The sequence below is a fragment of the Canis lupus genome, chromosome 12 (assembly GCF_048164855.1).
Source record: "Canis lupus baileyi chromosome 12, mCanLup2.hap1, whole genome shotgun sequence".
Classification (NCBI taxonomy): Eukaryota; Metazoa; Chordata; class Mammalia; order Carnivora; family Canidae; genus Canis; species Canis lupus.
Genome location: NC_132849.1, coordinates 13,408,586 through 13,430,151, shown reverse-complemented (window position 1 = coordinate 13,430,151; position 21,566 = coordinate 13,408,586). Strand labels below are relative to the sequence as shown.

The following is a 21,566-nucleotide window of genomic DNA, read 5'->3' as shown; positions in this document are numbered from 1 at the left end:
TTTACTGAATTCATTCATTATCATTGTTTTTGGTGGAGTCTTCACAGTTTTCTAAATATTATACCGTGTCACCAGCAAAAGGTAACAGTTTTACTTCTTCCTTTCTGATTTGGATACCTTTTATTTCTTCTTCTTGCCTAATTGTTCTGGCTGGGACTTCCAATATAAGTTGAATGAAAGTGGAAAAATGGGCAGCCTATCTTGTTCCTGATCTTAGTGGAAAAGCTTTCAGCTCTTCATTTCTGAGTATAATGTTAGCTGTGGACTATGAGATCTCTCTCTCTTTTTTTTTTTTTTGACAACATAGATGGAACTTGAGGGCATTATGCTAAGTGAAATAAGTCATACAGAAAAAAGACAAATAACATATGATTATACGTGAATTCTTAAAACGAAACAAAACAAAACAAAACCCCAAAATTAACAAACCACGCTTTTAGGTACACAACAGATTGGTAGTTGCAAGAACTGAGGGTGTGGGTGGGAGAAATAAGTGAACTAATGGGTTTTTCCTCTTAGTTTAAATAAACTGAATAAAAATTACAAGTAATAATAATAAGGTAATACTGGCCTCAAAAGACATTAAATACGATGGACTTAACAGATATACATAGAACATTCCATCCACAAGCAGCAGAATACATATTTTTTCTCAAGTGCACATAATAAATTCTCCAGGGATAGATCATATTAGGCCACAAAAGAAGTCTTAATAAGTTTAAGAAGAATGAAATTATATCAAGCATTTCTTTCTGAACACAATGGTATGAAACCAGAAATCAATTACCAAAAAAGAAGGAAAATTCAAATATGTGGAGATTAAGCAACATGCTACTAAATAACCAATGAGTCAAAGAAGAAGTCAAAAGAGAAGTTTTAAAATTTGAAAACAAATAAAAATGAAAATACAATGTACTAAAACAGTTCTAAGAGGGAAGTTCCTAGTGATAAATGTCTACATTAAGAAAGAACCCTAACAAATAAACAATATCTTAACTTTATATCTCAAGAAACTAGAAAAGAGGAACAAAGCCCAAAGTTACTAAAAGGAAATAACAAAGATCAGAGTGGGAAAAAACGAAATAGAAACTAAAAAGACGGGATCCCTGGGTGGCGCAGTGGTTTGGCGCCTGCCTTTGGCCCAGGGCGCGATCCTGGAGACCTGGGATCGAATCCCACGTCAGGCTGCCGGTGCATGGAGCCTGCTTCTCCCTCTGCCTATGTCTCTGCCTCTCTCTCTCTCTCTCTGTGACTATCATAAATAAATAAAAATTAAAAAAAAAATTAAAAAAAAAAAAAGAAACTAAAAAGACAATAAAGTAAATCAACAAACTAAGAACTGGTTTCTTTAACAGATAAGCAAAATAGACCAACCTTTAGCTAGACTTACCAAAGGGGGAAGAAAAAGAGGACTCAAACAGAATCAGAAATGAAAGAGATATTACAACTGATAACATAAAAACAAAGAAAGGATTAAAAAAAACTAATATGTACAATTATATGGGAACCAATTGGACAACCTAAAAGAAATGGATAAACTCCTAGAAACACAAGACCTCCCAAAAAACTAAATCAGGAAGAAAATTTGGACAGACTGATTAACAGCAAGGAGATTAGAAAAGTTTTGATGATTTATCATCCCAAAAGCATTTGATGAAATTCAACATCCATTTATGATAAAAACTCTCAACAAAGTGGTATAGAGGGAATGTACATCAACATAATTAAGGCCATAAATGACAAGGTTCATTTTTTTCATTCACTTAATTTTCTACATATATATCACTAGTTCAAGTTGAAACTCCCTATAAGTGTTACAAATCTGCTTCCTATATACTCAAACACAACAAATACCAGTTTCTTTTTTTCCCTTTGAAGATATCTCTAACAGTTTTGTCTTCCTGCTTCTTTCTGATCTCAGTATTTTCCAGGCCTGATATAAACTGTCATCCTGGGACATCTCTTAGTTATCCTGGAATTCCCTTTACCTCTCTTTGTGCTGGCTATCCTGATTCCTAATACTATGAATTCCTCTTTTTTGGTTTACTCATTCATTATAATACAGTATATATACCTTCCTGTACTTTCTGAGAGGGTACACAGGTGAGACATTTTTTTTTGAAACATTGAAGATCTGAAAATATATTCATGAAGCACCTTATATTCAGTTAATAAACTTGAAAAAAAACCCCAACAGTCTGCGGGTTCAGAGAGCATCCATGGTTGTTGAACACATCCATATCAGAAGTGTGACACACCCCAACTCCACAGGGACATAAGCTCCTATGATCTGGATTCTCCCATACCTTGCCCTTTGCAACTCATCTAGCTGTTCATCTATATCCATCATCATATCCTTTAATAAACTGAAAAATGTAACTGTTTCTCTGAGTTCTGTAAGCCACTCTAGCAAATTAATCAGACCTGAGGAAGGGGTCATGGGAACTTGATTTGTAGCCACATTGGACAGAAGTTGTGGGTAATCTGGGGACCTACTAGGTATCCAAAGTGGGTGGCAGCAGTCTTGTGGGACTGAGCCTTTAACTTGTGGGATCTGACACTATATTCAGGGAGACAGTGTCAGAGTTGAGTGAATTATAGGACCCCCCAGATGGTTTCAGGGAGAACTGCATGGTGTTGGGGGAAACTTCCACATGTTTGGTGACAGAGGCAAAGTGTCTGGCGTGAATAGTAAAAGACTCATGGGAGAAACACACAAGGTAGACTGAACTAAGTTTTTTTTTTAATCAAGTTATGAAATATGATAATGCTCCTTAGTATAGTTGCTAATCACTCAAAAGATCCTTTCATTGATATAATAAAACCCACAGCTAACATCATACTCAATAGTAACAAACTGAAAGCTTTCCCTCTGAGATCAGGAATAAGATACGGATGTCCCCTCTCACCATTTTTTATTCAACAAAGTGCTGGAACTCCTAGCTGCAGCAATCAAACAAGAAAAAGAAATAAAAGGCACCCAAATTAGTAAGGAAGAAGTAAAACTGTCCTTATTTGTAGATGACATGATACTATATACAGAAAATCCTAAAGACACTCCCAAAAAACTATTAGAAAAAATGAATTCATTAAAGTTGTAGGACACAAAATTAACAGAAATTTGTTGAATTCCTCTACACCAATAACTACTAGCAAAAAGAGAAATTTAGGGATCCCTGGGTGGCGCAGCGGTTTGGCGCCTGTCTTTGGCCCAGGGCGCAATCCTGGGGACCCAGGATCGAATCCCACGTCGGGTTCCCGGTGCATGGAGCCTGCTTCTCCCTCTGCCTGTGTCTCTGCCTCTCTCTCTCTCTCTGTGTGTGTGACTATCATAAATAAATAAAAAATAAAAAAAAAAAAGAGAAATTTAAAACAATCTCACTGATGATTGCATCAAAAAGAATAAATCACATGGGAATAAATTTAACCAAGGAAGTGAATGACCTGTATTCAAAAACTTTAAGACATTGATTAAAGAAATTGAGGATGACACAAATAAATGAAAAGATATACCATGGCTTATGGATTGGAAAAGTTAAAACTGTTAAAATATCCATACTGTCCAAAGCAATCTGCAGATTCAGTGCAATCCCTATCAAAATACCAATAGCATTTTCCACAGAACTAGAAAAAAATAATCCTAAAATTTGTATGGAGCCACAAAAGACCTCAAATAGACGAAGCAATTTTGAGAAAGAAAAAACTAAGCTAGAGGTATCAGAATAGCAGATTTCAAACCATACGGCAAAGCTATAGTCATCAAAACAGTATAATACTGGCACATAAATAGAAACATAGATCAGTGAAACAGAATAGAGGACCCATACTTGTATGGTCAATTAATCTACAGGAAAGAAGACAAGAATACACATGAGGAAATGTCAGTCTCTTCAATAAATAGTGTAGGAAAACTGGATGGCTACATGCAAAAGAATGAAACTAGACCATTTTCTTACATCACGTGCAAAAATAAACTCAAAATGGATTAAAAACCTAAATGTAAGACCTGAAAGCATAAAACTCCTAAAAGAATACATAAGCAGTAAACTTAAGACACTGGTCTTAGCAACATATCTATGGATATGTCTCCTTGGGCCTGGACAACAAAAGCAAAAATAAACAAGTGGGACTAGATCAAAATAAAAAGCTTTTGCACAGAAAAAGGAACTATCAACAAAATGAAAAGGCAATTTACTGGACGGGAGACAATATTTACAAGCAATATATTCAATAAGGGGATAATATCCTAAGTATATAAATTACTCATATAATTCAATACCCAAATAATAAATAACCCAATTAAAAAATGGGCAGGGGTACTGAACATTTTTCCAAAGAAGCATACAGAAGGCTAACAGAAAAGATGTTCAACATCACTCATCATCAGGGAAATACAAATCAAAATCACAATGAGTTATCACCTCACACCTATCAGAATGGCTGTATCAAAAAGATAAGAAGTAACAAAAGTTGGTGAAGTTGTGGAGAAAAGGGTATCCTCATGCACAGTTGGTAGGAATGCAAATTGGTGCAGTCACTACAGAAAACAGTATGGAGTTTCCTCAAAAACTTATAGAAATTCCATACAATCCAGCAATTCTACTTCTGAATGTACACCTGAGGAAAAGAAAAACACTAATTCAGAAAACATATGCAACCCTATGTTTACTGCAGTATTACTGACAATAGCTCATATATAGAAGCAACCTAGTGTCCACTGATAAATAAAGAAGATATGGGATATACGTACAATGGAATGTTAGCCAGAAAAAAACAAAAAGGAAATCTTGCCATTTGGGACAGCATGGATAGACTCAGAGTTAAGTGAAATAAGTCAGAGAAAGACAAATACCGCATGCCTTTACTTATATGTGGAATCTAAAGAATAGGCAAACAAAACAGTAAACAAACTCATAAAAACAGAATAAACTGATAAACTGGTGGTTGCCAGAGGAAAGGGTGGAGGGGTGGGAGGCGCAAAATAGTTGTAGGGGATTAAGAGGTACAAAGTTCTATTTATAAAATGGGTAAGTCATGGGGATGTAAACCACAGCATATATATAGTGCATACAGTCAAGAATATCATAAAAACTTTTTATGGTGACAGATGATAACTGCACTTACTGTGTTGAGTATTTTGCAATGTATATAAATGTTGGGTCATTGTGTTATACACCTGTAACTAATATAAATCTTTTAAAAAATCCTTCCAATTTGAGAATGTATGTATTTTAGTTCTGGGAAATATATTATTTATTTGATAATTTCTTCTCCTCCATGTTTCCTTTTTCTGGAACACTTATTAGCTGGTTGTTAGGCTTCCTTCATGAATTATACTCACTTATCTATTTTCTTTTTCTATGTTCTTTTGTATAATTTTTTGAGGAATGGCTGCTTCTATTAAATTCCAACTTTTCTATTAAAGTTATTGGTTATTTTTGTTTTCTAGTTCTCTTACCTTTTCTTTTTTTTTTTTTTTTTTTTTTTTTATGATAGTCACAGAGAGAGAGAGAGAGAGAGAGGCAGAGACACAGGCAGAGGGAGAAGCAGGCTCCATGCACCAGGAGCCTGATGTGGGATTTGATCCCGGGTCTCCAGGATCGCGCCCTGGGCCAAAGGCAGGCGCCAAACCGCTACGCCACCCAGGGATCCCTCTCTTACCTTTTCTTCTATAGTCCATTTTTTTCTTTTTCTTCCCTCTTTTTTTTTTTTTAAATATTTTTTATTTATTTATTTATGATAGTCACACAGAGAGAGAGAGAGAGAGAGAGGCAAAGACACAGGCAGAGGGAGAAGCAGGCTCCATGCACTGGGAGCCCGACGTGGGATTCGATCCCGGGTCTCCAGGATCGCGCCCTGGGCCAAAGGCAGGCGCCAAACCGCTGCGCCACCCAGGGATCCCTCTTCCCTCTTTTTTAAATCATCCAGTTCTTTTTTTTAATCATCCAGTTCTTTACATATATTCATTATATCTTTAACATTAGCATTCTTATGATTCCTTTATCATTTCTTTTATCTCTTTCCTTCTGTTTCATTAGGTTGCAAATATTTGATGATTTTCAACTATCCATTTACACTTAAGAGTCTCATGCTCTACCGACTGAGCTAGCCGGGCTATCCATTGACACTTAAAAGTGAGGCACTAACATGCTGAATGAGAGTTCAGTGTGCAATGGCTGAAGTTTGTTAAGCAGCTGGCGTCACTGTAGAAGGGTAGCCAGCTATTTCATTTCCAGTATCCTTTGGTCTTGTTAGCTGGCCAGTGTCTACAAGAATAAATTCCAGTCCTCTGTTGGAAATCATAAACCTGGCTACCAGACCTTTACTTCACCTCCATTATTAGTATAGTATTTCACCTCGCCCTTACTATGTTTGGTGTTCCAGAATCCAGAACTTCTCTGGTTCAGCCTCTCTAGACAGCAAGCTTCAATCCAACCTTCTGTTAGAGGAAGTAAGGATAACTACATGACCATGTAGAATAAGGAAGAAGATTTGGGGATAGGTCTATTGCCCCTTATAAACGGCTCAAACAATCCTATTTTCAGTTCCACCTCATACATGCAAATATACTTGATGCATCTAATTCCTGAGTCTTTCAGAAATTAAATACAGGAGTTTTAAACATTTGTTTCCTATTGGCATTTCCTACTACAGACACTTACATTTTTACTCTCTTTACTTTTCAACTTTCAAAATTGTGTTAATAGCTGTCATTTATGGTAGTCTCCTCTCCTACTCCTTTAATCCTTGTGGGCTAATATCTTTTTCTTATTTATTGTCATTTAGAGGAATTTCAGAAGAGATCAGTTGGAGATTTAGGTATATATTCAAACTGTCATCTTCAATGAGGAGTCTCATCTGTCATGTACCCACCATCCAGCTAAAGAAATAAAATATTACAAATACAGCTGAAGTCACCTTTGTGCTTATGATTAGCCCTTTAAAATTTTCTAGGAAGAAAAAAAATAAAATTTTCTAGGTATAAAAAATCATATCAGTTTCAAACACTGATTTTCATTATTCTAATATTAATTAGAAAGAAAATGAAAAAGGGGCACCTCAGTGGCATAGTTGATTGAGCATCCAGCTCTTGGCTTCAGCTCATGTCATGATCTCAGGGTTATGAGACTGAGTCCAATATTGGGCTCCATACGCAGTGCAGGGTCTACTTGGAATTCTCGCTCCCTCTGCTGCTCCCACTTGTACTCTCTCTTTCTCTCTCAAAAAAAAAATCTTTTTAATAAAAAAGAAAGAAAAAATATCAAAGAAAAACAAAGAATACAAAGAATATTACTTCAAAGGGATATATGCCCCTGATGTTTATAGAAGCATTATATACTATAGCCAAATTATGGAAGCAGCCCAAGTGTCCATGGACTAATGGATAAAAGAGATGTGGTATATAATACTAATTAGAATGCTCATCTTAGCAAACATATCCAAGGGACATCAGAGTGACTAAGTTGAGCTTCCTCACTGAAAATGATGTTAGATGTTAAATTTAGTATATTCTCCCAATTAAGAAATTTTAGAAGACAATTTTCAATGAGAATATGTATGACATTCTTGTGTACATTATGATTTGTCCTATTTTTTTTATTGGCATGACCTAAGAAAATAGCTATATTGAGATATAATTTACAAATTCTAAAACTCACCCATTTTTAGGTGTGCAGTTTTATCAATTAACTAATTTAGTAGGTTTCTAGTATATTTATAGAGTTGTGCAACCATCATCACATTCAAGTTTCAGAATATTTCCATCAACTCAAAAACGAGAATGGCAGTAAATCTCTGTTCCTATCCCCCAGCCACAGGCAGCCACTAGTCTGCTTTTTAATTTCTATAGACTTGCCTTTTGCATAAATTTCATATAAACTGAATTACACAGTATATAGTCTTTTGTGTCTGGCCCCTTACATATTTGAGGTTCATCTATGTTGTAGTATGTATTAATAGTTTTAATTGCTAAGCCGTATCCCATTGCATAGATATAGCACATTTGTTTATTACCCACCAGTTGATGGACATTTGGACTTTTTTCCATTTTGGCCATTATGATTAGTACTGCTATGAACATTTGCATGTGCTCATATGCTTTTATTTCTTCTGGATGGATACCTAGGAGTGGAAATGCTGAGTATATGGAAAATACATATTTATTTTTTTTTAAAACCATTAAACTATTTTCCACTTTCCATTCCCATTAGCAGAATATGAGTATTCTAATTCCTCCATGTCCTTGTCAATACTTAGTAAAGTCAGTCTTTTTAATTCTAGCCATTCTAACAGGTGTATGGTATTATCTCACTATGGTTTTAATTTGTACTTTCCTAATGACTAATAATATTAAGCATATTTTCATATCCCATTAGCCATTCATTTACCTTCTTTAGTCAAATACCCATTTGAATATTTTGCCAATTTTTATATTGGTTTTTTTGTCTTCTTATTGAGTTGTAGGAATATTTAATATACTGTACATACAAATACTTTCATATATATGTGTGTGTGTGTGTGTGTATAAAACATATAAACAAAACATTTTCTCTCAATCTATGTCTCATCTTTTCACTTTTCAGTGGGATATCCTGAAGTAAAACCTAACCTATAGCTCTAGGTTTTATGTAGATACCCTTTGACAAATCGAGGAAATTACTTTTTTTTTTCAAAGAATTTATTTATTCATGAGAGACACACACAGAGAGAGAGAGAGAGAGAGAGAGAGAAAGATTGAGAGAGGCAGAGACACTGGCAGAGGGAGAAGCAGACTCCATGCTGGGAGCCTGACATGGGACTTGATCTGGGGTCTCCAGGATCAGGCCCTGGGCTGAAGGCGGCGCTAAACCGCTGAGCCACCCGGGCTGCCTGGAAATTACATTTCTAGTGTATTGTTAATGGGCATTAAATTATGGGCATAAATTTTTTCTGTTTCTAATGAGAAGATAGTTTTGTCCTTTATTCTATTAGTACATTATATTACATAAATTTATTTTCAAATGTTAAAGCAAAGTTGCATTCCCTAGATAAACCCTAGTTGGTCACAGTAGCTAATCCATTTTATATGTTGTTGAATTTGGTTTGCAAATATTTTTCTCAAAGATTTCACACCTATGTTCACAACGATTTTTCTTGTGATGTCTTTGTCTGGCTTTGGAATCAGGATAATATGGGTCTCATAAAGTGAGTTGGAAAGTGCACTTCCTTCCGTTTTCTGAGTTTGTGTAGATTAAGTATATTTGTTCTTGACTTAACTGCTATTCTTGGGTGCTTCATGGCTCAGTCGGTTAAGCATATGCCTTCTGCTCAGGTCAGGATCCCAGGGTCCTGGGATGGAGCCCTGCTTTAGACTCCCTGCTCAGCGGGAAGCCTGCTTCTTCCTCTCCTTTTGGCACTCCCCCCCCCTCCCCGCTTAAGCTTGCTTGCTCTCTGTCAAAAGAAGAAATAAAATCTCTAAAAAAAAAAAAAGAAAAAGAAAGAAAAGGAAAAATTAACTGCTATTTGTCCTTCAGATCTCCTGTAAATATCAATTCCTTAGGGAAGGCTTCTCTGACCTCCTTGACTAAGTCCATTTCCTTGTTATAAGTGTAATGGCTTATAAGAACTCTTTTTCTTGTAAAAATAATTTTTATTCATTAATAGGACTTTTATTATTGTTTCTTTCCCATTTTAAGCTCCATGAAAAGAAAAATACTGAGTGATTTTGCTCATCATTATGTAGACATTAGTGCCTAGCCTACTACTTGACACATGGTAGGTAAGGGCTCAACAAATATTTGGCAGCTGAAGAATACATAATGACTGCTTTAGTTTTATTTTTTGGTATTTCTTTCCCTTCTTTATTTGGAATTATTGTTTTCTTTCTCTAGGTTCTTCATATATTGACTTGAATCGTTGGAACTCTTTCTTCCTAATCAATCTAGATATTTTTTGTTCATATATACCATTTAGAGTGATATAGTTTCATTTAGTATTCAGAAACATTCCATAGATTTTGTTATGTCTATCCTTCAAAAACACAAACATGATGTCACCCACCCCATTCAAAAACCATGAAAATGTTTCCATTTTCTACAGAATAATATCAAAATTTCTTAGTAAAGCAGTCAAATCAGTTCCAAACTGATTTACAGCCTATCATCTCACATATATACCTTATACTCCAATCAGACAGGGCTACTTGCTCTTTTCTAAAACAAGTATTATACTTTTGTAAGTATTTTTCTTCTTGTACTCAGCACCTAGCAAAATCCTTAAACACAGTAGCTCAATAAACATTTGTGGAAGAGTTCATACCACTTTTCATACTTCTATACTGTTTTCCACAGTGGTTGTACCATCTTCTTTGGAAAGTGTCTATGCAGGTCCTCTGACCATTTTTAATCAGGTTATTTGCTTCTTTTAGTCTTGAATTACAGGAGTTCTTTGGATATTAGCCCCTATTGGATATATCATTTGCAAATATCTTGTCCCATTCAATAGATTGCCTTTTTATTTTCTGGATGGTTTCCTTCCCTGTGCAAAAGCTTTTTATTTTGGTGTTGTCCCAGTAGTTTTTGCTGCCCTTGTCTGAGAAGGTATCTAGACTTTTTATGGTCAATGTCAAAGAAAATTTTCTTCTAGGAGTTTTATGTTTTTAGGTCTCACATTTAGGTCTTTAATGCATTTTGAGTTTATTTTTGTGTATGGTATAAGAAAATCGTCCAATTTCATTCTTTTGCATGTAGGTGTCCAGTTTTCCCAGTACCATTTGTTGAAGATTGTATTTTCCCCATTGTATATTCTTGCCTCTTGAATTATATTTTTATTATGTAATTTCCAATTTTATTGTACTGTGATTTGATGTTAATATTCTAATTACTTTTTTAATTTTTTTGTTAAAAATATTTATATTTGTATAATCTAGCTTTAAATTGCACTACTTTGCACCCTATACTTTGGTCAATTTTTGTCTAAGTCTTAAAACATATTTATTTTTTTTTTATTTTTTATTTTTTCTTAAAACATATTTAAAAGGATATCTTGGCTTCTCTCCCACCATCATTAGACAGTGAAATTCATGTCTATCTTGTTGACTGTACTCTTAGCACCTAGCACCTGATGTTGGTATATCAGCTCAGTAAATTTTTAGAGTTGTCCTTAATTTTATTCTTGCCACTGCTGCTAAATTAAAAGTATACATTAAGGAGTTATTAGGTACATTACCTCATGACAGAACAATGAATAAAAACAGACATCATAGACGGGGTTAGTTAAATAAGCAACAGACAACTGAGGTCCTAGTATGAATCAAGATGTTCTAAGAATGTAATGCAAACGCAATTCCTACCTTTGTAGCCTATGAGGATGCACAGGTTAACAAATAACTTTGATTGGTATACTAAAAGGAAGGTATGCATAAAATGGCGTGGAAATAAGAGTTGAGAAAATCTTTAGCTGGGTAGGGGAAGAAAGTAGGTAAAGCAATTCTATAGCAGTAAATAGAATCTTTTTAAGGATAAGGTAACCAAAACCTAGATAAACTGAGTGCTGCTTAGGATCACAAGGCTAGAAATCACAAAAAGAAGACCTAAGACCCAGTTCTGTGCTCTTTCATTACACCTTACTTACTATCAGTATTTTATAGCAACTCACAAAAGACTACCAGGACAGGATTTAGAGACTTACAAAATAAAATGTGGGGGGTTATTCATCCTGCCCATGTCCCTTTGATATATTAAAAAAAAAAAAAATCAAGGACTGTACAAAGTTGTGAAAGTTAGTCATGTACCATGTAGTCCTAACAACTTTCTAGTTGACTGGCCTATAAAAAGAATGCACCCTACAAGAGAAGAGTTGGTTAAATGGATTTCACCTGAGATTTAAACATCTCAGTCCAAAGTGACTTAGAGATAAACAGAACTATTAAATTGTATTACACCCAGACACACAAATATTTTTTAAAATGTTAAGAAAAGGTCTGAAGCAAATCTTTAAAATAGCAAGGTCCAAAAACAAGAATCTGCCAGTCATTATTCAGCACTTTTCAAGGAAGGAAACACTGAATCTGTATTAAATACTAATCTAAGTATTAAAGTCAATAGAGAGAAACATTCTTTTAGGGGCAGGGATGGTCTTTAGGCTTTTCCACATCTCTTAAGACTATCTGATTACATTTGGCTACCAAGCAACCTTCCCATGACTAATTTGCACCACCCTCCCACGTCCTCCATCCAGTACATGTTGAGCCCATAACCCTGACTTTGGAACATTAGATTATTTAACCCTCCCCTCTGCTATTACAAGTTAATAAACTGGCATTCTGAATCATGTATCAGTTTTTGGTTGGTTAACATGAAATTACCCTAACAATCAGCTCAGTTCTAAGTGCAGTGCAGAAAAACGTTTAAGAACCTGAAAACCTAAGACCACACTCCAAACCAGTAATTGAAAGTGATTCAGGCCACAAATGGATTCGATTTGGCTTGCACAGGAATAGGAGAAGGAGAAAGGAGAAAGAAGGTGGGAAAGGAGGTGGAGGAGGAGGAAAGGTGGGAGAAGGGAAGAGGCTCTAAAAAATCTGGATATTTCACATAAAAGTGCATCTTCTCGGCTTCTCTTGAAAACTCTGAGGCTCTGGAAGTCCAGGGACTGCATTGCCACAGAGTAAAACTGGCTGGAGTAAGTAGCCACAGCCCCCCTTACAGGGGACATTTGCTTTCTAATTCATCATAGACCAACCACTCCTTTCTATTTCCCTGACACTGAGGTCAAATGTCAATTGTTATTTGTCATTCTGTTTGCAGTGTTGTCTTCCTTATAAACATCAAAGAATAAAGAATGCCATACCTGGTGGATAAGTGCAGGTTTTATAAAAAGTACAATCCACTCTTCACAATAATTCAGTAAAACAAAGCTAGAATCAAAGAAATCAATTTACCTTAATCTGAGTCTGTTCGATTGACTTTTCCCATATCTGCTGATCATATGCTCCAATCTGAAATAGGGAGCAGGCTATTTAAATGATGCAAAGGAAAATCCTTCTACTTAGGTCAGATCTCACAAAAGTCATGAAACTCTTAAGTATCAAAATGATATCTGGAAAACGTTTATGGTTCTCAGAGGTTAGAATAAGTTATTTATTTCCAAGGACTGTTTCCTTCGAAATTCTAAAGTAGCTGGATCTAAGTTAAAACGCTATGTCTAGAATATTTCAAATTAAGTATTACCTTACAAGATATTTCCACTTCTTAAGGAAAACATCAGTAGGGAAACTAGAGAGGAAAGGTAACGGGCAGCTCAATAAGACTGTTGACAGTACCAATCTGAGCTGTGAAGATAAAAGTTTCAGGTCTAAAAAAACAGCAGCAGTTGGATCAGAAGCAAACTTACAAAGCCTCGTGTAGCATTGTGTGATGCAGCCCGGAGAAGGGAGGGGATAGAAAATCTTATTCGGGGACCCGGGGCTGAATTGAAAAGACCTAATGACCTTGTGCATGGGGTTTCCCCATTTCTGTTGAGAGACACCATGTACAAAATTCCTGGTGCGACCACGCTCAGGGAAAACTAACGGGACATTCTTTGCGGGGGCTTTTTGCAGGAACCATGCTTTGCAAGTAAAAAAGATGGACTTTACCTTCTTTTGGTACCACGATATAGCATCTCTCTCATTTGAGGCCATCTGTATTTCCAGCCAGAGAATGGGATTTCACTGAAAACGAAGGAGAACGAGTCGGTGAGTCGGGCGGCTGAACGGCAGCCTCCCAGGTGGGGGAGAACGCAGAGGTCGCTCTCCCCGCCTCTCCATGGGCTGCCGACCGCCTCCTCCTCCCGCAGTCTGCCGGGGGGAAAAAAGACAAAAACAGAAGCGACCCCACAACCTTTGGCGCAGTGGCGCCCGGGGAGCTGCGTGCGGTGCGCGGCGCGAGTGTGTTGAGGGCTGCAGGGCGGGGCGGGGAGCGCGGCGGAGGGGGCGCGGGGGGGGGGGGGGCGCGGAGTCGGGTCTCCCCGGCGTCCGGCTCTCACCTGGCGCCCGCTGCCCCGCAGGCCGCCGGCCGGGCCCTTCCTCCTCAGTGGCCCCGGCCCCGCCAGGAGGCCGGGGGCGAGCCGGCGGGCCCCGCAGGCCGCATCCTCCCGCTGCGGCGGCGACGCCGGCGCGGCCGTTACCATGGAGACCGCGGAGGCCGCCCGGGGCTCGGGGGCAGCGGGCCGCCCGGCGTCCGGAGGGGGGCGGTCGGCGGCCGCGGACCCGGCGCCCGCCAAGCCCGACCTACGGGGTGGGCGCGCTGCCCCCGCAGGAAGCCACGACTGAACTGGGGAAGGAGGGGGATGAGTCGAAGGCGGGCTCGGCCAGCCGCCGGGGGTACGGCCGCGGCCGCGGGCTGAAGGCCCCCCGCGCGGGCGGCGGCTTCGGGGCGGCCGGCGGCCGAGACTCAGCCGGCGGGGAGCGGGGCCAGGGCCGCGCCGCAGCCCCCGGTACGGCCCCGCGGCGGCTTCCGCTTTCCGGGTTTGGCTGCGAAGGTGGCTCCGCCCCCGCCCGGGCCGGGCCGCCCACCTCCGCCGGGCGCGGGGCTGCGGGGCTGCGGGGCTGCGGGGCTGCGGGGCTCGGCGGGCTCCGCGTCCCGGTGGCTTCCGCAGGAACGGCTCTCCCGGGCATCCACCTGCCGGAGGCCGGCCCCGAGGTTCCAGCAGCTCCCCGCGCATCCCTGTATGACACTTCTCTTTGTCTTACAGGTTTCTTTGTGCTTCGTCATTCACTCTCGGTCTCGCCCCAAGGGCTGTGGGCTCGGGGAGCTCGGACCCCGGCAGGACTCCCTGGCAGGAGCCTGGCACCCAGGTGCGCTCATTCTCGGTCAGCGAACGGGCTGGGCTGCGCTCCTGACTGACGCCGTCCTCGGACGGGGGCGAGGGGGGCAGCGGCTGGGCGGTTCGCCTCCTCCCCCGCCCTCCGCAGCTCCGAGGTTTGAGCTCTCGGCCTCATCCAGGCCAAGGGAGGAGGAGGCCCAGGCTCGGGGCACTGCCAGGGCACTTTCCCCAAACGAGGGTAGGGGCATCCCGGTGGCGGCGGGAAGGACTGTTTCTAGGTTAAGAATTCGAGCAGGCTGGTAGAGGTCAGGAGAAAGAAATGGTGGAACCCGAAACTGATTATTTATTTACCTTAGTAAGATTATAAGCTCCTTTCCTCATTTTACTGCACTTTTTTTTTTTTGGCCATTAATGGAACACTGACCCCTAACGGCCATTTCCAAGCCACTTGCTTGCCCAGCATGTAGCATTTGAGTCAGGTAAAGCTAGTGACAGATGATGGTCACACCAGCTACCGCTTCAGAAAGCCTAAGAAATGCGGTCCTAAGTTTTAAAAACATTGATCTATTAATCTGGGGTAAGGTGAAGTCCCATTTGATAAGGAAAAAGCCACTAAGAAGTAAAAGTAATTTCCACAGAATTAAAAACTATTCCACCCAGGCATGATTTTTTATATTGCACACATTGGCTGTGGTTTCCTTTTTTTTTTTTTTTTAATACTTTATTTATTCATAGACACACAGCTAGAGAGAAAGAGGCAGAGACACAGGCAGAAGGAGAAGCAGGCACCATGCAGGGAGCCCGACGTGGGACTCAATCCCGGGTCCCCAGGATCACGCCCCAGGCTGCAGGCGGCGCTAAACCGGCGCTAAACCGCTGTGCCACCGGGGCTGCCCTGTGGTTTCCTTTGATTTTGCTTCCTGACAGCTTTTCCCAGCCTTAGAGTTAAACATTACAATTCTGTTGGATTTCAGATAAATGGCCAACTTGAAAAAAAAAAAGTGATAAATGAAAAAGTCATCATTGTGTATCTAAATATTTGCTTTTAGACATGAATTACATTTTACTTCATTGCTTAGCCGACAGAGACTTTTGGGGAAGGAAGAACAATCAGGTAAGTTGCATTATGGAATGGTAGGAAGTAGCAAGTCATCTTCCAGGAACCCCTTTTTACAAAGTTTTCCATGCTTTCTAAGGCCATCACTGAACACTGCATGGTCTTTGAACCAAGAACTGCATTCAAATCCCTGCTCCAATTAAAGAACTGTGTGATCTTAGGCAGTTTATTCAACCTAACAAGCCTGTTTTCTCACCTCTGTTTATTTTTATCTTCCTACTAAATACTAAAGGCTGTGAAGATTAAATGAGATACCCTCAAAGAAAGTGCCTGGTTTGACACAGTTGCTCAGAGAACATCAGTTTCCTTCCCTTTCTTTTCCTAAACAGAACCAAGGTCTATCAGGGCTTAGCAAGTATCTCAAAAATTCACAAAAAAATTAATGAGGAAAAAAAAAACCATTGTGTTGTGTGACTTAATACATCAGAGACATCGAAAATGTCTCTTCACCATCTTCATTAATACTGCTTCCATGTACTTTGAAAAATACGGACATCACCAGATTAAAAATTTAAGATCGTCCTCTCTTAAGTAGATCTAAGCATCAGAATGCACAACTGCCAGAAATACCAACTGTAGCTTTTCTTCCCAAGAACTAGTTGTATCTCCGTATGATGGAATTTTCCCATTATCTATGACCTTTTCTTTCTTTCTTTAGGAAAGAAAATAAGATTTTTCTAAAAGATTAGAAAATGACAGGGGACGTAGAAACAGGGGGATTAATACTTTAAAAACAGGTTCCAGGTAGCTAGAATTCACATGTACTATTCATTTTCTCATGAAACAGAAGTAAAGGACAAATCAGACTTTTGTTTATTAAAAAAATACTTTACAGGGGGGAAAAAAAAACCTCTATGCATTCCATTGTCCTATTTTACAAAGAAATAGCTTAACAATTTAACACACTTAGACAGCTACAAAAAAGCACTGTGTTAAAAGGATTATTATTCACACAAATTTAGATTTAAGACTATTCATTAAAAACCTTTTTAAAACACTCGTTAATGTCAATAAACAAACTAAGGCCACACAACGCAAATAGTCCGCCAGGCAAATTATACATTTCATCTATATGCAAAGACCTCTTAGATAAATTAAAGCCACAGGAAAAAAAGTCTTAGCTGCCAATCAAAATGGAGTTTAGTCACAGAAAACACTATTACATGAAAATTTACAACATGTGATAGAAGTAGTACATAAGTATTTCTTTAGAGAATTGAAAAGTGCTATATTAAGAGACAGTGGTCTCAACTACATGCACAAGTGGATCATAAAAAAATTATGAAGAAAATGGAAGGCCATAATATTTATGGAGATACTTGCTTTTAAAGCAACAAACTTTCAGGATGAGGATAGGTCCCTTAAAAGCTAAAGAAAAACATTTGTCTTGTACATTTCCTCTACTTACTGCATGACCAATAAATACAGCTACAACTTGTTTAAAAAAAAAAACTTAGCAGAAACATAAATTTCTGCCATGTACTACTGAAGAGCTTTTTTTTTTAAACCTGTAGCAATGATAAAATAGATTAGAAAGACACAAACTCAATTATCCTAAAGGTATAAATGCAAATAAATTTTTAATGGCAAATACAGATGAAAATATAATGGGCTAATATTAATGATCAAGAATATATTCACTAAGGGTTTTCTTGAATCTTGGAGTCTTGTTTCTAAATTAGTTTTCATTCTAGACACTATTTATAGAGGGAAAGGCAGTAAGAAAAAGTTTCTCCAGGCATTAAGAGTGAACTTTATGCCTATTAAGACTGATGCAAGATGTTACAAGACATCTTTTCCTAAGGTTTGGTAAAGGATTTTATTTAACAAGCTCCATTTTCCCCCTACAAGAGCTTGTAGTATTAGTCAACTGATATTCCAACTGTCTCCAAGGGGAAAGGGCACCTTTCAAGTTTTTAATTAAAAATAATTAAGTACCAGTGAAACAAATTCTAAGTACTGAATAAGCAAATTAAAAGTACAATGAAGCTTAGGAATTCATTTTTAAAGAGTTAAAACTTTGGAGGGGAAAACTAATATGTAGGTTTTTATTATTGCTTTATGAATTTGGGATACCTCTGAATCATAATCCTACTCCTAGCATATCTTGGTAATTACAGAATGACTTCTGGGGCAGGGGGAAGACTTTTATCCTTATCTATGAATACCATAGGATCATTCTAGTTACTAAGTTAGGAATATTCATTTACTGGGTCCTTTCCATAAGCACATTTTTAAAATATCCCTCTGCTCCACAAAATACTCAAACTTACAGCCACATTCTGCAAGTAATTTCAAAGAGTTGGCACAACAGATAATATACCAAAAAGGAAGATCAGCTTAAATTTCAGTTACAACTTCACTGCCATCACTACTTTACAAATCAGAAGACGCCAGATTGCTCCATGCCTCACTCCACCAAACCAAATAATTTCAAGATTTAGAAAAGTTGCAATCATTTGTATCACTAAACTAGGATACAACTTTGAAAGCAGTAAGAAACTCAAAACTTGAGCTTTTATATTCATCAGTCTTTAAAGCATGCTATTAAATCTAATACTCACATAGGACATTCAGTTTCCAGATACATTACTAGCTAAATGTTTCTCTCTCCATTCTATTGCAATTCTAACATACAATGAATTTATTAGTACATGATTTTAAACATTTGTATACTCTTTTAATGTGTTTATATTGGAGGTGAGGGTAGAATGTTTTATTAAAGGAAAATAGGGATTTGCTTTTGATTGTAGGTCTTTGCAGATCCGCTGGTTCCTGAGTGATTAAACACAGTGCTGGCTGTCAGGAGACAGTCTCCTTGTTTATTAATAATGACCAGCTAAGATGACAGATGGCATCTGCTGGATGGCAAGTGGGAGTGGGGAAATCGGATCTTGGAAGACAAGAAAAATAAAAATAAAAAAAGTTTTTGCTTTAACAACCTTGTTTTCATGATTATTTTAAAAAGCAAATGTTGCCTGAGAAGAATTCTATTTTGCACAGCCTAGTAAAGCTCTATGAAATTCTTCTGGACAGAAAAACAAAAACAAAACCCAAATCCACACACTTTTTGTGATTAACCCCTCCCCCCTCCAAAATAACAAAAAACACCCTCAAAGGCAGGTCCCTTTAAAAACTAGTCTTGATAAACTAGAATTTACCCTAGAATTTATACCCAAGATTTTAAAACACCCCTGCAATAATCACATTACTTTTCATACCATTCTAATTACCTTATTTACAAAGATAACTAAAACCAACATCACTTCCAATTCATAAATGGTTTACATTGAAATGTTTCTCTATTTGTCTTCATCCTTTGTAACAGAGAATACATACATATACATATATATAAGGAATAATACAGATTCTAACTAATCACTGCAGTATTTGCTGATGGTTACTTTTCTATCGGTTTACACAGTGACCTCTATACTTTGCTAATATGCATTTAACTACACAACAATATTGCACAAAGTAATATTTATATAAGATTTAGCCTATTTCAGAATATTTTAGAGAAAATTCATATTTGATATTTCAAAAGATGCAGCTAGGTTTTCATGGTGACAGACATAATAAAGCAGCATCTTTTTTTTTTTTTTTTTGCCTATGTTAATGTAAATATTCCAAATCTCATCCTCCAGGAAAAAAAATCTCCAAATTGCACTATAACCAGGTAGATACAAGAATCTGGTCTTAGGTGTGGGGAATACTCTTCCTTTAATGAACAAAAGGCCTATTGTATTATTAACTAAGAAAAAGTGAAATGTGTATCATGTTAACATTCTAAAATAATAGAAAGTTAAGACTACACTAGCTATAAGAACTGTGCCTGTTTGACAAAAAAAAATTTAAATACTCAGGCACTAAGCATTAGGTTACCTGAAACTCTAGGATGAAGTCTAGTGCCATATTCTTTATTAGACCATAGCAACACAAGTAATAGTAAATAAACCCAAGTATTCAGTTAAAACTGTGAACTGAAGTGTCTCAACAGATCTTTATCATGAAGAGGTTGATGCCAAGTGACACACACAGTTTTTCCTAAGTATCATGCACAAAATATGGCAGCCTCATCAGAAAGATATCATTCTAAGTTTGATACTCCTGATCAATTTAGGAAGCAAAAGTATCCACACAAAGTGTGAGGATGCTAAGTAGCAGAACGATAGAGTATCATGTCAACATTATCTCTTTTACCCAATTATCTTCCATAGTTACCATGTATTCTAGAAGAGATTAATGAACCATGGATAATGAATGACCAAGGACTATTCATCTTTAGATATTTTTAATTGAAATATCCACTGGGCTTTAAATAACAGATACAAAAAAGACAGTTTGGATCAGAAAGTGCTGTGCTTTCTCTTTTGTTAAGAAACCAGAGAGCCACTGAATTTTCCTTAGAAACTACCTGTTTTTTATGGCTGGAACTTACTTGCCCATGTACAAGATGCAGGAACTCTTTCCTGTAATCTATGCCATTTTTACCGTAGAAATTGAATCTGTGCCATAAAGACACAGGTACTAAAGCATAAATCTGATCTTCTATCATAAAAACAGCAAATATGGCAAAAGACAAGGCAAGATAAAATTAAGGGAAGTGAATAATTTACCAAATAAGAATCTGTTATTCCAGAGAATTCTCAGTTTGATTTGAAGAAGAGATTGAATTGTTACCTCACACCTTAAAACAGAAAGTAGCAGCAGACCCACTATTACATACTGTACTAACGGGATAAGATACAACTCTTAACTTTGCATAATCTGTGTAAAAAAGATATGCTTGACATTTGTGGAATGTCATTTCTCTTTATAGAATTATAGGCAAGATTTCTCCAATAAAACTTAACTTAAGCCAGTTATAAAACTATAACTTCACATCAAAATTTAAAAAAGTTAAAAAATGTGTTTGACTATGTACATATCACACAGGAGTGCTCGAATGTTCCTGTAGATTGTGTTGCTGGTCAGAGTCCAGTCTACTTTCCACCTTTAAAACTGGAATAGGCTGAGTCATCTGATCTTGCTGGAGGTTAAGTTCTGATGAAGGGAAGGACGATGAAGCAGTTGTTAAAAGCTGCATCTCTCTGCATGTTTCTTCAGATTCAGTTTTTACCCTTACACACTGGGAGTCAACTTCTAATTCTCGCTTTCCAGTTAAATCACAGTCCATGTTAGAACTGCTTTCTATGTTTTGAGTGGCTTCCACAACAGGGTGGTACTGTTTAAGCCTTATATGCCAAGCTAAGCTGCACACTGCAGACACTGTTTTGAACTGATGAATGACATTTCTAGGGATGAAGTAAATATCATTGTCACACAGCTGAATTCTAGCATAACGAATGCCTTCCCGCCTCATTTGGTTTAGTTTAGCTTCATCCACCCACTGTACACACTGCAGAGAAAAGAAAAATTGCAAAACACTTTAAAATATGTAATAATTTAGTCAAATAAAATTTTAGAATTAACACAGGAAAATAGAACTAGGGCCAAATGAAAGCCAAGCATTACTAATTGACAGACAACTTTCTAAAATTTCCTGTAACACCTGGGAAACATTTTTCCTCATGTTTTAAACACTACCTCTTTAGTGACAAAGTACAGGCTTGACCTAAGGAATCATTTAAACAACTATTTCAAAATGCAGCTAAATATCAAT

General features: G+C 37.8%; 3 protein-coding genes across 7 annotated transcripts in view; 1 reads left to right on the top strand and 2 right to left on the bottom strand.

Annotated features, from left to right (window-relative positions):
- Window positions 1-14,155, bottom strand: part of PHTF1 (putative homeodomain transcription factor 1) — a 43,951-nt gene extending 29,796 nt beyond the window's left edge. For 2 of the 5 annotated variants that reach the window (XM_072769735.1, XM_072769734.1), the window contains exons 1-3: window positions 14,005-14,155; window positions 13,616-13,690; window positions 12,920-12,976 (exon numbers count right to left, since the gene is read on the bottom strand). In XM_072769735.1, coding sequence (XP_072625836.1) covers window positions 12,920-12,976; window positions 13,616-13,660 — 102 coding nt within the window. In that variant the 5' untranslated portion in view covers window positions 13,661-13,690; window positions 14,005-14,155. Of the gene's footprint in view, window positions 1-12,919; window positions 12,977-13,208; window positions 13,310-13,615; window positions 13,691-14,004 lie in introns of those variants that run through there. The other 3 variants (XM_072769731.1, XM_072769732.1, XM_072769733.1) reach the window with 3 other exon arrangements.
- LOC140601894 (uncharacterized) lies at window positions 13,785-18,861 on the top strand. Its single transcript, XM_072771336.1, has 5 exons — window positions 13,785-13,818; window positions 13,871-14,341; window positions 14,713-14,815; window positions 15,864-15,898; window positions 18,655-18,861. Exons 1-5 carry the CDS (start codon window positions 13,785-13,787, stop codon window positions 18,678-18,680), a joined length of 669 nt encoding a protein of 222 aa, XP_072627437.1. The 3' UTR covers window positions 18,681-18,861.
- The window catches only part of RSBN1 (round spermatid basic protein 1), a 45,862-nt gene continuing 40,987 nt past the window's right edge, over window positions 16,692-21,566 (bottom strand). The window contains exon 7 of the mRNA XM_072769729.1: window positions 16,692-21,302. Coding sequence (XP_072625830.1) covers window positions 20,832-21,302 — 471 coding nt within the window. The 3' untranslated portion in view covers window positions 16,692-20,831. The remainder of the gene's footprint in view (window positions 21,303-21,566) is intronic.

Coding starts and splice junctions, on each gene's coding strand:
- LOC140601894 (XM_072771336.1), top strand. CDS start 13,785: ATGGGCTGCCGACCGCCTCCTCCTCCCGCAGTCT. Junction 13,819..13,870: donor GCCTCCTCCTCCCGCAGTCT/GCCGGGGGGAAA, acceptor CCTTTGGCGCAG/TGGCGCCCGGGGAGCTGCGT. Junction 14,342..14,712: donor GGCTCGGCCAGCCGCCGGGG/GTACGGCCGCGG, acceptor TTTGTCTTACAG/GTTTCTTTGTGCTTCGTCAT.